Here is a 19,090-nt window from a genome sequence, read left to right as displayed (position 1 = left end):
GGAACACGTGAAGAAGACACAAACACACACCTGGAGGACAGAAACACCTGCGCTCTGTCCATGAATGGCGCCTGGTGCTGCATGCTCCTAAAGGCCCTCAGTCTCTAGTTCGACTTTAGCTAGAACGAGTTACCAAACTCTTCACTGACCACCTTCTTTCTTTAATAAACAAACAAACAAACAAACAAACAAAACTACTTCTTAGCACTGTCTCGTAGCACCTTTGTCCGGTTGGACAAAGGATGCGTTAGGACACTGTGTCCTGCTGTCTCTCTTGCCCTGAACTTGCTTGTGACGTATGAAAACGTCACATGACGTCGCTTTGGATAAGCTCGTCTTCCAAATGACTAGTTATAACCTGAAGAACACAAACACCTGAAGAAGACGATCAGCTACCGCAAACCTCCGTTTGAAAGTCTTCAGATCTAAACGTTTCCAACTTTTACAACATAATGTTTCATCGTAGAACAGATGAAAATGATTCATTACATCAAAAGACAACGTGGCTTCGATTCGGCGCCCCCCTCTCTGACGGATGGACGCTCTGACGTACCGTTCAAACGTTTGTTTGCCGACGAGCAAAGCGGAGTTAAATTACAGAAAATGTAAACGGAGTCTGGCGGCAACTGGACATCGTGGAAACACAATTACAAAGTGACACTGCCACACGTTTGTCACACAGGTGTTTTTATATCCGGACACTTTAGTAAACTCACCTGCGCAGTCATGAAGAAGTTGGCTGATGTCGGACATCTGAGGAAACCGTTTTCCAACGCGGCTGATCGCCACTGAGCTATCACTTCCTGCTCCGCTGCTATTGGTTCCCTCCTCCTCCTCCTTCTTCTTCTTCGTTGGCTTCACGGAATTCAATCGATCGCAACTGGACTTTGTCAGTTTGTCTTGGAAGACATTTCGCCTCTGATCCGAGCAGGCGAAGCGTCTCTGAAAGACAAAGCCATCCACACATTGTCGCTGACACCCAGAGGTCGCATCGTCTGCCTCACTACAGAGTGATACCATCCTTGGTTTTGGGGGTTGGCCTCACTCAGAGGATAAATACTTGAACCTAACACCATTTCATTGGACGAGAGCTGTCCTATCTGGTCTGGTGCGCATGAACTGATGAAGCCTGCTCGGATGAGACGAAACGTCTTCCAAGACAAACTGACAAAGTCCAGTTACAAATGATTGAATGCCCTGAAGCTCACAAAGCATCACAATGACCTGATGGATGAGAACGTTCACAGGCTTCTTCTTCGCTGAAATTCAGCGGCAGCTGCTGCATTACTGCCATCTTCTGGACAGTTCCGGTCCTCTCATAAGATAAGATAAGATAAGATAAGATAAGATAAGATAAGATAAGATAAGATAAGATAAGATAAGATAAGATAAGATAAGATAAGATAAGATAAGAAGTAAAAAAAAGACATTAAATATCAAACAAACAATATAAACAAGGAATATAAAGATGTGAACAAAAGGCACTGATGGACGATGGTACTGCTGACTGGAGGACTGATACTGAGCTCCGCGCCCACAGTTCAGTCCTCTGTGTCCCTGCTGCTGTTTCCTTGTTCATTAGTTTGTGGAAACTGGCCAATCGGTGAAATATTTAGAAAGCTAAGTGAATGAAATCTTCAGCTTCAAAGCAGGAAAATACACCTTCCTCACCTGGTGACATCAGCACATTCACCTGCTGAAGGACAGGCTGATTCCAGCTCCCAGACAGCAGAGATCCAGTGGACGGCTCCAGGCCTGCTGAGGAGGACCGGTTCAGGGTCAGGACCAGTTCAGGGTCAGGACCAGTTCGGGGTCAGGACCAGTTCGGGGTCAGGACCAGTTCGGGGCCGCTGGCCCGGAGCTTCCACCCTGAATCTGCTGCCGCTTCACCAAAACATGTTGAGCACTGAACCAACTTTTAAATCAGGTCAATAAGAGGTCAAAGTTCACGACAACAGACGTCTGACAGCAGAGACAAAACATTCTGTGCGCCGAGGGAAAATTAAACAATAATTTATTTATTTTGTTTCAATACTTCACATTTCAGCAATATACCTGTTTACAGAAAATATAGACAATTTCTAATTTCAAAAAATACCCACAGTTCCCCGAAACTTTCCTGAAACTTTCCCTTTCACAGCAAAACAGAGAATGACAGCATTCAGCATCTGAAGTGAGTAAAGTAACGATGTGCATTCTGGACACATTCATCAACATCCCGACCCAAAATTACACAGACACACCCAGTACAAACATCCAGTGCTGCAGATCAAGAGATCAATGAGACAATCAATCAATCACATGCTAGTTTACCCACAATCCCACATTCTTTCGAAAAACACAGCTGGAAATAAAAAAACAGCAGTTTGAGGCTTTGCGTGCGTGCGCGCACACACGCACACACACACACACGTCCACACACACACGCACACACACACTAACGAGCTGTCGACTCGTTTGGTCCCTCTTTGTTGCCATAGCAACCTCACCTGTTTAGTGTTGAACCACACTGTCAGTTTCAGTACTTCTCCTGTTTGACCTTTGACCTCCACACTGACCTGTTTGTTTTAACTAGCAGCTGGAAAAATGAATGAATAAATTACGTTTAATTTTCACGTTGTGCTGACGGACGTCAACGAGCGAAGGGAACACTTAAGGAACAGGTCTGGAATGAGACCAGGTCCAGAATGAGACCAGGTCTGGAATGAGACCAGGTCCGGAATGAGACCAGGTCCAGGCCAGGTCCGGAATGAGACCAGGTCCGGAATGAGACCAGGTCCAGGCCAGGTCCGGAATGAGACCAGGTCCAGTATGAGACCAGGTCCGGAATGAGACCAGGTCCGGAATGAGACCAGGTCCGGAATGAGACCAGGTCCAGAATGACAGCAGCAGTCACAGATTCTGGTCTCTGCTGAGCTTTTCTGTTTGAAAACGGACGAATCAGGAAGCTGAAGAACGCTGAGGTGGCCGCCATTGGACGGTGCGTTCAAAGACTTTCCAGCTTTGTCTGTTTTGTGTTGGTTTGTAGATTTTTCGCAGATGAATTATTTCTGTTGTCTCACAGGTGACGTTAATATCTGTATCTTCAGCTGTTTTATTATTTTCATTCATATTTAAACTTTTTCTTTTAAATTCAAAATGCTTAATAGGACAACTGTCCTCCGTATTTTCACCCCTGAAACCTTATTTTCCACGGACAAACTTACTGCCTGATCCAAAAAGCAGACAGTGAATTTTGACTTTTCTTTGTTTAATCGATCTCCGCACGGAAAGCGCTGATTTCCATTGGCCGCAGGCGCGTGATGCGGGGCGGCTGCTGTTGCTGGGCAGATTCCGGTTCATCGTCCTCACGCAGCAGAGTGAGACCGGACCGACGGACCGAACGGAAGCGAAGAGGAGAGAAAAGATCGTCCAAGTCGACCTGGAAACAAAGAGAGAAAGATCTGTTCAGACGAGACGAGCACGAAAAAGACAAATGGGAGAAAAAATACATTTTTAAAAAGTCCAAAAAAACCAAAACAAATGACGACAAATAATATTTTGAAAAAGTGTGTGCGTGTCCACCTCCTCGTGCGCGCTCCACGTGCACTGCAGTGGCAGCTCGGGGGCGGAGCTACAATCAAAGCCCTTCCTGTGGAGGAGGAGGGCCACTTCCTGTGACGGAGCTTCTGCTTCCTGTTTGTCAGACAAACAAACAAACGATTCACAGGTGAAAAAAACACGTTTGACTTAAAAGCAGTAATTCACCAATCACTGGTCCATATTTTCTGTGGATTCCTTCGACAGGATGTGACATCACACTGAGACAGCTGCTTTCTTTGGTCTTTGATTTGAATTTTGGGAAAAACAGGAATCATGAATTCAGCGTTCTGATTGGCTGAAGCTTTCTGCTTCAGGATTTCTATGATCACCAATTTTTCCTGCTTCTGATTTTCAGCACAGAAACAAACGTCCAGGTGAGTCCAGGTGTTGCTCTCACCTGTGCGTCCTCCAGCGTCCTCAGGTTCAGCAGGTGAATGTCACACGGCAGCGACGAGCGCAGCGGCAGGAAGGGGCGGAGCTTTGGTAGCTGGCTGTCGCTAGGGGCGACCATGGTAATAGGCGGGTGGCAGAGGGAGAGCGAGGTGAGGTGGGCGAGCAGCGACAGGTGCTCAACTGAGGCTCCTCCCACTTCCTATCAGGAAAAATAAAGAGAAGAATAAAAGAAAATAATGTTTAGAGACAGAGAGAGAGACGGAGAGACAGACGGAGCCTGGTCCTGGTCCAAAGGTGGTCCAGACTATCACATTTCAGTCTGTGGAGGACTGTTTCCTGCCGCTCATCCTCTTAATGAGCCACTCACTGCGTTTACATGCTGAAACACTGGGAATAACCTGAGCAAACAGGTAATCATTTGGGATATCCCCATCAAAACAGCGAAGCACGGACAACGTCGTGACGCAATGCGTCATTTCAGCTCCTTCCTGTATCCAAAAACAGCTCCACCAGCACTCCACACTGCTCTGCCTCACTCTTCATTCATGGAGGCGAGAACGTGAAGAAAGAGGAGAAGCAGCCGGAGCTGTCCGTCCATATCCATGCTAGCTGCACTCAAAAGACCGAGATTCCTTGTGAATAGAACATGCGCAGAACACGAATGTTCCGTTCGATGGGGACATTCCGACAGGTGTATACATGACAAATGTTCGGTCCAGGGCTCATATCCAGGTTTACTGGAGTTTACATGGCCGTGCTCAGCCGGGTTATTGCTGATGTTCCGTTATGAAAGGGTTACTGACTGCATGTAAACGTAGTGAGTGAGGAATTACTGTGAGAAACTTCCTTACTGAGCCCTTCACTCATTGGTTTGACTGAGCGATGAGCCCCGCCCCCTCACCTGGGCCCCGCCCCTCCTGTCCTCCAGCAGCAGGTGGTACAGACTCGCCGTCAGCTTGTTGTCGGTGACGCCCTGACCGAGGCCGCGGTTATCGTCCTGCTGCAGCCGCCGGTCCAACACCACCTCCAGCTCACCTGCACAGGTCAGAGGTCAGAGTTCAGCACACCGACATACAGGAAGAGGATTCGCCTCAGAGTACAGCGGCCCAGAGAGCTCAAAACACGACGACGGCGTTCAGCTGCAGGAACGCAAACAACCAGGGAGCTTTTCCAGAGGACGCTACAAGGTGCTGCACACCGACCACGGCTCCAGCCTGATCTTCATCCATTCATTCAAACTTTATTTAAAATCCAGAGATCACCGAGGGCGACGCTCACTGACGACAAGGAAGGCCACACCACCATCATCATCATCATCATCATCATCATCATCATCATCATCATCATCATCGTCACCATCATCATCATCATCACCATCATCATCATCATCATCATCGTCATCATCATCGTCACCATCATCACCATCATCATCATCATCATCACCACCACCATCATCATCATCATCATCATCATCATCATCATCATCATCATCACCATCATCATCACCATCATCATCGTCATCATCATCGTCACCATCATCACCATCATCATCATCATCATCATCATCATCATCACCATCATCATCATCATCATCGTCACCATCATCATCATCATCATCACCACCATCATCATCATCATCATCATCATCATCGTCACCATCATCACCATCATCATCATCACCATCACCATCATTATCACCATCATCATCATCATCATCATCATCACCACCATCATCATCATCACCATCATTATCACTATCACCATCATCATCATCATCATCATCATCATCGTCACCATCATCACCATCATCACCACCATCATCATCATCATCACCATCATCATCATCATCACCACCATCATCATCATCATCACCATCACCACCATCATCATCATCACCATCATCATCATCATCACCATCACCACCATCATCATCATCATCACCATCATCATCATCATCATCATCATCATCATCATCATCATCATCATCATCATCATCATCATCATCATCATCATCATGATGACCTGGAGGCCGAGGGAAGTTCAGAGGACGTCTGTGAATGACAGGAAGGAGGCTTCCATCATCTCTTCATCTGTCTGAGCAGCAGGTGAAGGAACGGCGATGATGAGGAGGGTCAGGCTCAGCAGTGACGAAACACAAGCTAATGGCTAAAGCTAACGGCTGACGAGGTGATGAAGAAGACAGGAAGCAGAGGTCAAAGTGATTCACCTGCTGCCTCGTGTCACCACGCACAGAAAACCTGTAAAGTAAAGAAGAAGAAGTTCAGGTGGACGAAGACTCACCTGGTCTGAGCGACGCGACGGCCTGACTCTGAGCCGACAGCAGAGACAATCGGGACGTCGAGTCCTGCAGGAAGGACGCCGAGCTCATCGGGTAGAAGTTGGCCTGCAGGGGGAGCTTCGCCAGAGTCTGACGCTGCTGCATCTGCACCCACGATCAATAACCATCAATAATCAGTGAGTGATGAGCCATTAGGAATCTATTAGAGACCAACAGACTATCAATAATCAATAAACTATCCATAATCAATCAGCCGTTAACGGTCAATAACTCGTCGTTCATAAAAACAAAGGAACCTGGAAACTGTTGAGGTCGGTGTGGAAACGGTTGCCGCTGGCAACACTGCTGACGAGGCGCATGGCGAGCTCCCGGTTGACCTCTGACCTGATGTCCACCATGTTGGAAATCTCCAGGGATTTCCCAGCATGCCCTGGGGCAGAGAAAGACAGGAGGCTGTAACTGAGAAATTGTTCAGTTGGATTATTGAAAATGAACCTAAATTCAATTAACATCATCATCAACAGGAAGTGACATCATCTCGGCCACAGGAAGTCTCATTGGCTCTGCTTGTCACGGATGACCACTAATAAACCGGTTCAAACTGGTACCGTCCAGGTGAAAGAGTCGGACTCTGTGCGTGAAGTGCCGGAAACAGGAAGTGATGTCAGAGAATACTGGACCTCTGGAGACCCGAACCAGGGGGGGCTCTGAGGACGAGTAGAGCTGCGGGAGGACGAGAGACACTCTCAGTGAGTCAGAGGACAGAGAGAGACAGAGACGTGTGGTTCTGGTCTTACTTGGGCCCCCTCCTCCCCCGGCAGGAACAGGTAGGCTCCGCTCCTGTCCCGGTTCGCTCTGGTTCTTGTTCCGTACCACAGAAACTGGACCTGGACCTCACGGACCAGACCGGACTGCAGACGGAGCTTCTGCATTAAAAAAAGGTTTCAAAAAAACTTTATTAGTAAAAACAAAGATTGTGGTTTGAAGCTGACAAACAAAAGTTAAATTCACACTTTTCTGCTTTTCCTGTTTTTATTGTTGCATTTGCCCACGTGAAGTCATGACACCGTCATCAAGACGCTGTTGTTCTGGATCTACCTGATTTTGATTTGATTAATTCCTAAAATATATTTATTTATTGATTATTGAACGTCTGACCTGCAGCAGGCCACTCTCCAGGGAGCTCCATATTTGGACGTGCTTGTTGCTAAGCGACAGGGGGGCGTCGGCCTGTCCTTCTGAGCGGGACACCTGGAAGTGTTCGGCCTGGACCGTTGGCGCGTTTCCACGACGATGGAAAGTGTACTGAGCCCGGTAGGCGGAGCCAGGAGAGGCTTTGGTCACATGATACACAACGAGCGACAGAGGAGGAAGTTCGGCCACAAAGTGGAGCTGAAGGTAGAAGCAAAGACACACCTGCTGTGACGACACTGTTACTCAGCTGCGATTGGACAATCGGCGATCAGGGGTGGGGCTTCTCAAGAACCAAAACTAAGCTCAAACGTGACACATTAATTCTGAATGTTGCTAATGATGACGTGAGAGCGCAGCGAAAATCAATAAACATCTGAATTCATGGAACTGCTCTTCACCTGAAAAGCCTCTGCGGACGCCCGGCTCGGCTCCGCCCACACGGCAGAGATCTGCGCAGCCATTGGTCGACCCGTTTCTGCTTCGACGACACGAGCGTCCGGAGCGTCGACGACAACGCTGACGACGGATGTGCGGAGCTGCTCCGTCGGGTTGAACACGATCAGTGACCTGAAACAAAAACCACCATCACTGAGTAACTTTGAGCTAACGGCTAACGTTAGCATGCTAACATGCTCTCGGCCACAATGTTACCATGCTAATGTTCACCATCTTAGCTTAGCATGTTAGCAGGCTATCTAATTGTCAGTGACCACAGCTGAGGCCGATGACCTGACGATGGCGCTACAGGAAGTCTGATTGGATAAAGGATTTCAGGTTTCAGCATGGACTCTGAATGAACAGTCTGATTATTGATGATTGATTCTGGTTTGATTGATGAGTCCAGTCTGCTCTGGATGTAAATGATTAAGATTCGTCTTTCGGCCTCCGAAGCTCATTTCTGGATCTTCTTCCAGCTTCTGATCACTTCCTGTTTACACAGCTCATTGTTCTTGATTGGACGGCGCTTGGGATGTTTCACTACAGTCATTTCTTCTTTGTGTCATTAATAGAGAAATCAGAACAGGTGAGCTGTTGTGACGCGGTCCGTTCCGTAGGTAAGCCCCGCCTCCTTACCTGGGCTCGTCGCTGAGCGTGAGCGGCGTCTTCTGCGGCAGAGCGTCCTGCGCTGACATCACATCATCCTGAAAACCAATATCAACGTCTGAGAGCCGGTTTATCACATCTGTTCTTTACATGTTTCTATCTCAAATGCTGAAAACCTTCAGGTGTTTCTGAGGTGAATTCTGGAGTTTACGATGAGCCTCGCTCCTCAGCCTATCACAGCTAAATAACGTGTCACCCGGTGGCCAATTAAAACAGGATATTCCCTCCGTCTTTCAGACACAGGAAGTCTTAACATGGCTGATCAGACTGAACTGATGTCTGAGTCGACAGATGAACGAACACGTTACAGGACGGCTGTGAAGAGAGTCAAGGGGTCAGAGGTCACCATTTGCAGCAGGGGTTTTGATTGGTCGTGGTGGTACTCGCTCTTATCCAATAGCAGCAGCCAGTGGGCGGAGCTTTGCAGCACCCGGTGCAGGTTCAAGATGGAGTGAAACAATCTGTAAAATAATAAGTATTTTATTTCAGACGATGTTTTCATCAAATTTTACTTTATTTCTTTCCTTTTCTTCCATTTTTCACTCATTTAATTTCCACTGATTCAAAGTGCAAATGACAGATTTCATTGTTTGATTTATATTTCTGAGGTTTTCTCAGCATTTAAAACATCTTTACATGAAACTTTATTTAAAACTAAAATCTCACAATGTCACTAAAAACAAAAAGTCAGCACTCAAACGAACTTTATTGACATGCTGATCAGATGGGAGTGATGGGAAATGTATATTAGATGCTAATGCTAAAGCTAAAGGAATGGGTACGATGAGAAGCTAATGCTAACTGCTCACACTACACAAGGCGGTACCTGCTACCGTTGCCAGCGGCGATGTCATCCTTCAACAGAGAGCATGGAGGGACAAATGAGACAAAAAAAATGCTAATGCTAAAGAGATCCAGGTGCTACAATGCTAACAGTGACTATTTTTACAAAAAACAAATTTGATTTGATGGAGGCAACAGCTTCATTTAGACGACGTCACCACACAGGTGTTTACCTGCCTGCTCAAACCGTGAAGCCTGAAGACAAGCTCACCTTCACTTCCTGTTTCTTTAATGAGGCTAAACCTCTATGGCACCACACCTCAGAGGGAAATATTCTTCTTTTACTCCATTACATTCATCTGACAGCTTCAGTTACTCTTCAGTGAAAAGCTCGTATCTCCAGATGTGCTAAACTGAAGGATGAAGAGTTCCTTCATGTCTTCTTCAGCTCAGTAAACTCTTAAAAAAGAATCTTGGATTAGCTGAAACAGCTGAAAACAGCCTGTTTCTCTGAGCTCGTCACACTTTCCGGAGATACGTGGTTCTCACAGGACGCCACGCTGCAAACGTGATGATCTTCTCGAACATGTCCATTTATTTCATTGGCATGAAACTGTGCTGGAACCTGCACTGATCTCTTCAAAAACTTGAAACATTTGAGCTAGCTGAAACATGCTAACAGGCTAGCATGCTAACAGGAAGTACCCACCTGGTCCCATAGTCGACCACCACAGGGTCGCGAGCCGTGCCGGTCACAGCGTCGTGGTGCTGGAACAACGCCAGGCTCCGCCTCCCATCCGTCAGGCGGCGGAAGTGTTCGCGTGCCGGGAAATCTGCCGCCAGACGCCCGTCGCCGTGGAAGCGACGCATTTCTGCCAACGTCAGGCTGAAGAGGATTTCTGACGCTCTGTTAGAAAGAGGAAGAGGACGAAGAGACGTTAAGAGAACTGAGGAAAAAGACGGACACACAGAAATAAATAAGACGGCGTGCCTGAGCGTGGCCTCCAGCGTCCGGTCGAGCCGCTTGTAAAACGGTCTGGAGGTGTAGAAGCCACTCCAGTAATGGTCGTCACGGTCGGCGTACGTGAAGAAGTCGCCGCGCAGCGTCGGCAGAGTCGCTCCCGCTTCGCTCAGGTGTCCATGAAGAGCTTTGAAGTAATCCGAGAGCGTCCCGAAACGAGCCTAAAAACAGAAGAAGACGAAGAAGAACAAGACAGAGAAGAAGAAGAAGTTAGTCGTGTTGGGGACGTCCACACACATTATGATGTAAGTACTGCGTGTAGAGAAGAGTCTGTCCCACCCCACCCCCCCAGGTGTCTCAGGTGCTCACCTTGACGTGGAGCTCCGGGTGCTGGTCGAAGTAGTCGAACAGCTTCTGGTAGTTGGTGAACTGAGCGTCCCACTCCCTCGCCTCGGTGAATCGAAAGTCGTCGCCAAGCGGGACGAGAAGAACCGGAGAGCGGAAGAGGCGGGACTTCTGACGGTACTGATCCAACAGCAGGAGAGCCCTGATAGGACAGAGGGGAACCCCATCCATCACCATGACAACACAGAGCCACCGCACACCGTCACATGTAGCTGAACCAATCAGCTGCTCTGAAGCGGGCAGGAAGTCAAGCTTCGGTGGATTCAAGTGACGAAATTCAAAGAAAACTCGTCATGAAAAGAAAAGTCAGAACTCACAGAATCGAAATAATATCTGGACCCCTTACCGCTCCTGGACATTCTGCTCTGTGATTGGCTGTGGCGGTATCCTCCACGGACAGAAGACCCGCCCTCCTGGAAGCCGGTGGAAATCGAACTGACAACAGACGGCCGGGTGCGGCCCGCACGTGTGTGGCACGTCATAGCTGTAGAAGGGCATCATGTGACAAGTGATGTCACTGCGGGGGGAGGAGTCTGACACACAGGAAGTGGGCGGAGTTAGAGAAACAAAGCAATTTTATCATTGTCACAAAGTTACCGATATTTTAACTTTAAGTAAATTTTAAAACAAATACCTTGTTTTTTCCCTTTTTTTTTTCTATTAATGAACATTTCTTCTATTATTTCTTTTTTCTACTGAGTGAAGGAGCGAATCTTTCTGTCTTTTACAAATTCTTACTGATCATATTTTAATGATGTTTCTAATTAAGACTACATTTGTGTTTTTTCTTGTTTGCTGAATATCTGCCTCGTGTTCTTTGAAATGAAATGATTATTTTTCAGATTGTAGTTTAAACTTCACAAATCTCTGAACTGGTTAAAATTCCCATTCTTTCTTTGAACTGGTTAAAATTCCCATTCTTTCTTTGAACTGGTTAAATTTCCCATTCTTTCTTTGAACTGGTTAAATTTCCCATTCTTTCTTTTAACTGGTTAAAATTCCCATTCTTTCTCTGAACTGGTTAAATTTACCATTCTTTCTTTGAACTGGTTAAAATTCCCATTCTTTCTCTGAACTGGTTAAATTTACCATTCTTTCTTTGAACTGGTTAAAATTCCCATTCTTTCTCTGAACTGGCTGAATTTCCCATTCTTTCTTTAAACTGGTTATATTTCCCATTCCTTCCTTGAACTGGTTAAATTTCCCATTTTTTCTTTAAACTGGTTAAAATTCCCATTCTTTCTTGGAACTGGTTAAAATTCCCATTCTTTCTTTTAACTGGTTAAATTTTCCATTCTTTCTTTAAACTGGTTAAATTTCCCATTCCTTCCTTGAACTGGTTAAATTTCCCATTCTTTCTTGGAACTGGTTAAATTTCCCATTCTTTCTCTAAACTGGTTAAATTTCCCATTCTTTCTCTAAACTGGTTAAATTTCCAATTTTTTCTTTAAACTGGTTAAATTTATTCAAATAAATTTATTAAATTTATTTAAATATTTATTCATGGTTTTGTCTCTCCATCACATCTCCTGTCTCTCGCTCAGACCCACCCCAGCTCTGTCGCCATAGAAACTCCAGCGTTTGTTGCTGGGCGAAGTGCTTCTTGACGGCGTAGTGAACGCGCTGTATGACCATGTCCTGAAGGCCCGCCCCCTTCAGCAGGTAGGTCATAGAGGGGGAGTGGCCAAACGGATCCACTGCCCAACCGCTGCTCGGCTTCACACCTGGACAGAAAAATCACACGTGACGCGGCGATGCGTGTTGTGATGTCACACAGTGAAAAGAAGCAAAGGTCGTGGAGGCGACACGAACCCAGGTGTCGCTGTATCCACTGGTGCCCCTCGATCAGCTGATCCAACAGAGCGAAGTAATGAGAGTTGGCTTCATCGGCCATCACCCAGCCGCCCGTCACCAGCTCCAGCTGCCCCGCCTTCAGCAGACTGACCAATCACAGAGCAGAAACAAAATGGGAAATAAGAAAAAGAAAAAATGAATAAATATGGTGATTGAACGGTGACATCGTGTAAATACTGACGTAAATCATCACACAAATAACTTCAACAAAAAGGAAAGATTAAAAAACGCAGATTCAAACTTAAGGAAAACAAATTTAAAAAAAACGTCGATTTGATTTCTGAGCGAAGAGAAACGAAAGATGACGAGAAGAAAAAACTTCCTTCCTCCCTCCTTCCTTTCTCTCTCTTCCTTTCTTTATTTCTCTCTCTCTTCCTTCCTCTCTTTCTTTCTTTCATTCTCTCTTCCTTTCTCTTTCTTTCTTTCTTTCTTTCTTTCTTTCTTTCTTTCCTTCTTTCTTTCTTTCTTTCTTTCCTTCTTTCTTTCTTTCTTTCATTCTCTCTTCATTTCTCTTCCTTCCTCTCTTTCTTTCATTCTCTCTTCATTTCTCTTTCTTTCTCTCTTTCTTTCTCTCTCTCTTTCTTTCTCTCTTTCTTCCTTTCTCTCTTTCTTTCTTTCTTTCTTCCTTTCTCTCTCTCTCTCTCTTTCTTTCTTTCTCTCTCTTTCTTTCTTTCTTTTTTTCTTTCTTTCTTCCTTTCTCTCTCTCTCTCTCTCTTCCTTTCTCTCTTTCTTTCTCTCTCTCTCTTTCTTTCTTTCTTTCTTTCTTTCTTCCTTCCTTTCTCTCTCTCTCTCTTTCTTTCTTCCTTTCTCTCTCTCTTTCTTTCTTTCTCTCTCTCTCTTCCTTTCTCTCTCTCTCTTTCTTCCTTTCTCTCTCTTTCTTTCTTCCTTTCTCTCTTTCTTTCTTCCTTTCTCTCTCTTTCTTTCTTCCTTTCTCTCTCTCTCTTTCTTTCTTTCTTTCTTCCTTTCTCTCTCTCTCTTTCTTCCTTTCTCTCTCTCTTTCTTCCTTCCTTTCTCTCTCTCTCTTTCTTTCTTTCTTCCTTTCTCTCTCTCTCTTTCTTTCTCTCTTTCTTTCTTTCTCTCTCTCTTTCTTCCATTCTCTCTCTCTCTTTCTTCCTTTCTCTCTCTCTTTCTTCCTTCCTTTCTCTCTCTCTCTTTCTTTCTTTCTTCCTTTCTCTCTCTCTCTTTCTTCCTTTCTCTCTCTCTTTCTTTCTTCCTTTCTCTCTCTCTCTTTCTTTCTTTCTTCCTTTCTCTCTCTCTCTTTCTTTCTCTCTTTCTTTCTTTCTCTCTCTCTTTCTTCCTTTCTCTCTCTCTCTTTCTTCCTTTCTCTCTCTCTTTCTTTCTTCCTTTCTCTCTCTCTCTTTCTTTCTTTCTTCCCTCGTGTGAACAGACATGCTTCAGCTTCATGTTGGACACGGACACAGAGCGATGCTGAAAGCTGAAAACTGAAGAAGAAGAACACAGGACGGAGGCTTTTATCCAGGCTGTGTTTTCTTCTTCTTTGGTTTTTACACCAGTTGTTTGTGGAAGAAGCGAAGAAGAAGCTGAAGTTACCGTCTGACCATCGCTCTCTTCTGCTCGTCGATGTCGTTCCACCATTTTGAGAAATAACTGATTTCAGCCCAAATCATCTTCCTCCTGATGAAGACAACATGTCACCGTATGGATTACTGCTGTACTCTGATTATGCTGTACTCTGATTATGCTGTACTCTGATTATGCTGTACTCTGATTACTGCTGTACTCTGATTATGCTGTACTCTGATTATGCTGTACTCTGATTACCTGCTGTACTCTGATTATGCTGTACTCTGATTATGCTGTACTCTGATTATGCTGTACTCTGATTACTGCTGTACTCTGATTATGCTGTACTCTGATTATGCTGTACTCTGATTATGCTGTACTCTGATTACTGCTGTACTCTGATTATGCTGTACTCTGATTACCTGCTGTACTCTGATTATGCTGTACTCTGATTACTGCTGTACTCTGATTACTGCTGTACTCTGATTATGCTGTACTCTGATTATGCTGTACTCTGATTACTGCTGTACTCTGATTATGCTGTACTCTGATTACTGCTGTACTCTGATTATGCTGTACTCTGATTATTGCTGTACTCTGATTATGCTGTACTCTGATTATGCTGTACTCTGATTATTGCTGTACTCTGATTATTGCTGTACTCTGATTACCTGCTGTACTCTGATTATGCTGTACTCTGATTATTGCTGTACTCTGATTATTGCTGTACTCTGATTACTGCTGTACTCTGATTATGCTGTACTCTGATTACCTGCTGTACTCTGATTATGCTGTACTCTGATTACTGCTGTACTGATTACTGCTGTACTCTGATTATGCTGTACTCTGATTATGCTGTACTCTGATTACCTGCTGTACTCTGATTATGCTGTACTCTGATTATGCTGTACTCTGATTACCTGCTGTACTCTGATTATGCTGTACTTTGATTTCCTGCTGCTGTACTCTGATTACTGCTGTACTCTGATTACCTGCTGTACTCTGATTACTGCTGTACTCTGATTACCTGCTGTACTCTGATTACCTGCTGTACTCTAATTACCTGCTGCTGTACTCTGATTACTGCTGTACACTGATTACTGCTGTACTCTGATTACTGCTGTACTCTGATTACCTGCTGCTGTACTCTGATTACTGCTGTACTCTGATTACCTGCTGTACTCTGATTACCTGCTGCTGTACTCTGATTACCTGCTGTACTCTGATTACCTGCTGCTGTACTCTGATTACTGCTGTACTCTGATTACTGCTGTACTCTGATTACTGCTGTACTCTGATTACCTGCTGCTGTACTCTGATTACTGCTGTACTCTGATTACCTGCTGCTGTACTCTGATTACTGCTGTACTCTGATTACTGCTGTACTCTGATTACCTGCTGTACTCTGATTACCTGCTGTACTCTGATTACCTGCTGCTGTACTCTGATTACCTGCTGTACTCTGATTACCTGCTGTACTCTGATTACCTGCTGCTGTACTCTGATTACTGCTGTACTCTGATTACCTGCTGTACTCTGATTACCTGCTGCTGTACTCTGATTACCTGCTGTACTCTGATTACCTGCTGCTGTACTCTGATTACTGCTGTACTCTGATTACTGCTGTACTCTGATTACCTGCTGCTGTACTCTGATTACTGCTGTACTCTGATTACCTGCTGTACTCTGATTACCTGCTGCTGTACTCTGATTACTGCTGTACTCTGATTACCTGCTGTACTCTGATTACCTGCTGTACTCTGATTACCTGCTGTCTTCATTCAGTTTGATCAGCATGTTGTTGAGGATGTGTCTCGTCTGATCCTGATAATAACGATCGAACGTCTTCAACCAGCCTGACACACACACACACACACACACACACACACACACACACACACACACACACACACACACACACACACACACACACACACACACACACACAGGTCATTTCCTTTAAACCCACTGATCGTTGAGCGACAGGTGAAACATTACGTCAGGTTACAGAGACATTTGACGTCCTGTCGTCTCACCGGGGTCGTTGTGCGAATGAGGAACCAGGAAAACTTCCAGCGGCTGCTCGTCCCACTCGTCGCCCTGGTAACGGATCTCAAAACCCTGTTTCCAGGCGCCGCCGTCAGGATTATCAAACGGGAGGAGGTTGTAAACATCCAGCAGCTAAAGACAGGAACAAAAACAGACTCTTTCAAAATAAAACATCCTGTGCAGACTCGTACATCAACAATCAATAAGAATGGAAAAAGAAACGTGAGGGAGACGCGTCCGCCGGACTCTGGACTGACGTCGAGGCACGGTAATGTCCTAACATGTCCTATAAGCAATGCTGTGCAAGGTCAAAGGTCACAGCTCCAAATCCAGTTCACACAGACTAAAAGCAAGCAGACTGTCAGTTACATTTCTTCACTCATAAAAACAGAAGTACCTGCACTGTTAAAATATAAAAACTATGACTACAAAAATGACTTCAAGGCGTACAGTCTGCAGTACTCCAGAGCTAACGCTGTTAGCATGCTAAGCTAACCTGCACGCCGTCAGTTCCGTCTTTCATCTCTTTGGCCAATCGGCAGCCAGGCGGTGTCTCAGCCCGGCTGTGGGCGGAGTCTGAGCTCGCATTTCCTCCTCCTCCTGCTGTTTCCCATGATGCTTTGCGATGGAGTAGGGAGTCACGCAGCGTGGCAACCAGGCGGTTGTTATCGCTAAGGAGATGCTCCAACTTGTCAATCTTCTGCTGGAGGCGGGACAAATCCTACAGACAAGGAATCAAAAAGCAGTTAAACATAGAATCAAAACAACAACAACAACAACAAAATCTTTAAATACAAACTGAAAACATTATTCTGAGCATTTGTTACAGATTTTTGTGTAAAAATGATTTTATTTTGAAATTCCTCTGACTGTACTTCAGTCAGTCCACTTCTATGTAACTCACAACATCCACCTGTCCTGCAGGTGTCTCCCTGCCCTGCTGGAGCTCCGCCCCCTGCATCACCTCCAGCATGCGGTACAGTGACATCACCGCCAGGCAGAAGACTCCGCCCACCAGCACGGCCAGCGGCCGCCTCCTCTTCATCGCTGAAAAACAGGGAGGCTCATTTTGAAAGGAGGAAGGGTGTGGTCAGTGGAACAGGTGAAGCTCAGCTCCGCTCAGGTAGAGAAGCTGAACGACTGATGGACAATCACGACGACGACACACCTGACGACGACACACCTGACGCCTCCACCTGCGTTGCTCAGATCAGATATTACAGCTGATTCTCCAAACACGTGGTGGGGTCAGAGGTCAAGTTAGCGTCATTGATCATTGATTGATTGAGTGAGTGATTGAAGTCTTTTCTCAGTCGTCACCACTTTCAGATGTTTGACCAAAGCAACAATCAATTAGCCGCTAAGCTAAAGAAAGATAAATGAAGGTTGATGGTGATGTCCTTCACATGAGTCTACCTGCACAGGTGTCACCTGTACAGGTAGATAAACACCTTCTGTAAATAAGGATTCAGAGCTTCAGCTTCTTCTTCTCCTGAAACACTGAACAGACGATGAAGTCAGACTCATGCTGGAGTTTAGATGAATGAAGGATTTCACCTCATTTTTAAGACATTGAACGGCTCCTCCTCCTCATCATCATCATCATCATCATCAGCATCAGCATCATTCTCCTCTTCCTCTGTCTGAATGATAATGCCTCATTAAAAGTTCTCTTTTCACTCCTTTGCAGTAATACTGCAGTTTTTATCTATTTTTTAACAAACCGGAAATATTTGGGCTCGTTTCTGCTGCTGCCTGAACAGAAAAAGGCTCGTGCAGCTCAAACCCATGACAAGATGAAATCGTGAAAACTTCACATTTTAAAGTTTAATTCAAACCTTCACTGAACTTCCGCGTTGGACAAACAGCAGCGGGTCTCGCGCTCCGGTGGGTCTCGTGCTGCTTTTCACCGGTCCGGTGATGTGGCTGCGTGACTCCAGTTACGCGCCAAAAGCAAACCAAAAATAAACGTTTTAATAAACTAAAATAAAGTTTATTCGTGCCTCCGCAGCGCGAGCTCAGGTCGCTGTTGCGCCCGCTCCCTGCTGTTTGTTTTGCTTCCGGTTTGGTTCAGCTGACTCAGCGCTGCGGAGACAGCACTTCCGGTTAGTGGGGCTCAGTTTCCGGTCAGGACTGACGTGTAATCTAAGAGAATCTGATGTTCATGAATAGACCACAAATATTGTTCACGCTGTGAAATAAAGTTTCAGTGAAGCTGCAGATTCACTTTAATGGAAGCTTAAAAAACTTTCAGGCTTTACTTCAGTTTGTCAAACAAAGTCTGAGAAGACGTGCACTGTCCCCCATAGACGTAACATACGTAGACGCCTCATTGACTGACGCTTCCTGTTGGAGCTGACGTTCAGCGGCCGCCATCTTGGATGGGTCTCCCATGCGTCCCCAGTGCATTTATTTCTATGGAGGAAGGTGTGTGTCCAGCTACACTTATCATCATAACTCCTCTCATTTTTAGCCGATTTTCACACGGTTTGGTTTGTTACAAACGTCAGAGATGTAGTTATGACACAGGACGCCGTCACACATTAAAAACAAATGCTTTCATGCCGAAATACTTTGTTAAAGAGCACAATACAGACATATGGTATGGCATATTAATAAATGAATAAATGAATTAATTTTAGATTTTAATAAAGAAACAGTTTGATTGTTCATTTGATTTCTCTCTCTCTCTCTCACACACACACACACACACACACACACACACACACACACACACACACACAAAGCTCCCATATATTCCTGCTCAGCACAGTTTTTCCTTCTTTCTTTTTTAAAAGAAAAGAAAAGTTAGCTTTAACAGTCCAGGTCATTCCAGCGTCGTACACTACCCTGTTAAGCTTGTAACTGAGGCTGGGAAGCTAAATAAAGTAAAATAAAGAAATAAAACAGGGGCATTGTTGCGCTCTTTACGTTGACTTTGG

The 19,090-nt window shown here is 45.3% G+C and overlaps 2 protein-coding genes across 2 annotated transcripts in view; both read right to left on the bottom strand.

Annotated features, from left to right (window-relative positions):
• LOC139348668 (molybdopterin synthase sulfur carrier subunit-like) overlaps window positions 1–839 on the bottom strand; it is a 4,465-nt gene extending 3,626 nt beyond the window's left edge. The window contains exon 1 of the mRNA XM_070988938.1: window positions 717–839. Coding sequence (XP_070845039.1) covers window positions 717–728 — 12 coding nt within the window. The 5' untranslated portion in view covers window positions 729–839. The remainder of the gene's footprint in view (window positions 1–716) is intronic.
• Window positions 840–1,984: 1,145 nt separating this feature from the next.
• On the bottom strand, window positions 1,985–18,085 carry man2a1 (mannosidase, alpha, class 2A, member 1). The gene is made up of 24 exons (XM_070989254.1): window positions 17,987–18,085; window positions 17,053–17,195; window positions 16,645–16,869; window positions 16,136–16,280; window positions 15,868–15,955; window positions 14,127–14,210; window positions 12,534–12,661; window positions 12,272–12,445; window positions 11,068–11,254; window positions 10,686–10,863; window positions 10,347–10,537; window positions 10,065–10,262; window positions 8,919–9,033; window positions 8,543–8,610; window positions 7,867–8,035; window positions 7,433–7,666; window positions 7,072–7,200; window positions 6,883–6,997; window positions 6,571–6,704; window positions 6,277–6,418; window positions 4,877–5,010; window positions 3,980–4,174; window positions 3,565–3,675; window positions 1,985–3,421 (listed from the first exon to the last, which is right to left on the bottom strand). The coding sequence occupies exons 2-24, from the start codon at window positions 17,191–17,193 to the stop codon at window positions 3,251–3,253; spliced, it is 3,456 nt and encodes a 1,151-aa protein (XP_070845355.1). The 5' UTR covers window positions 17,194–17,195; window positions 17,987–18,085; the 3' UTR covers window positions 1,985–3,250.
• Window positions 18,086–19,090: the final 1,005 nt, after the last annotated feature.

Source organism: Chaetodon trifascialis, chromosome 20, assembly GCF_039877785.1.
Source record: "Chaetodon trifascialis isolate fChaTrf1 chromosome 20, fChaTrf1.hap1, whole genome shotgun sequence".
NCBI classification, from domain to species: Eukaryota; Metazoa; Chordata; class Actinopteri; order Chaetodontiformes; family Chaetodontidae; genus Chaetodon; species Chaetodon trifascialis.
The sequence above is the reverse complement of the archived record's forward strand: the minus strand, read 5'-3'. Positions and strand labels throughout refer to the sequence as shown.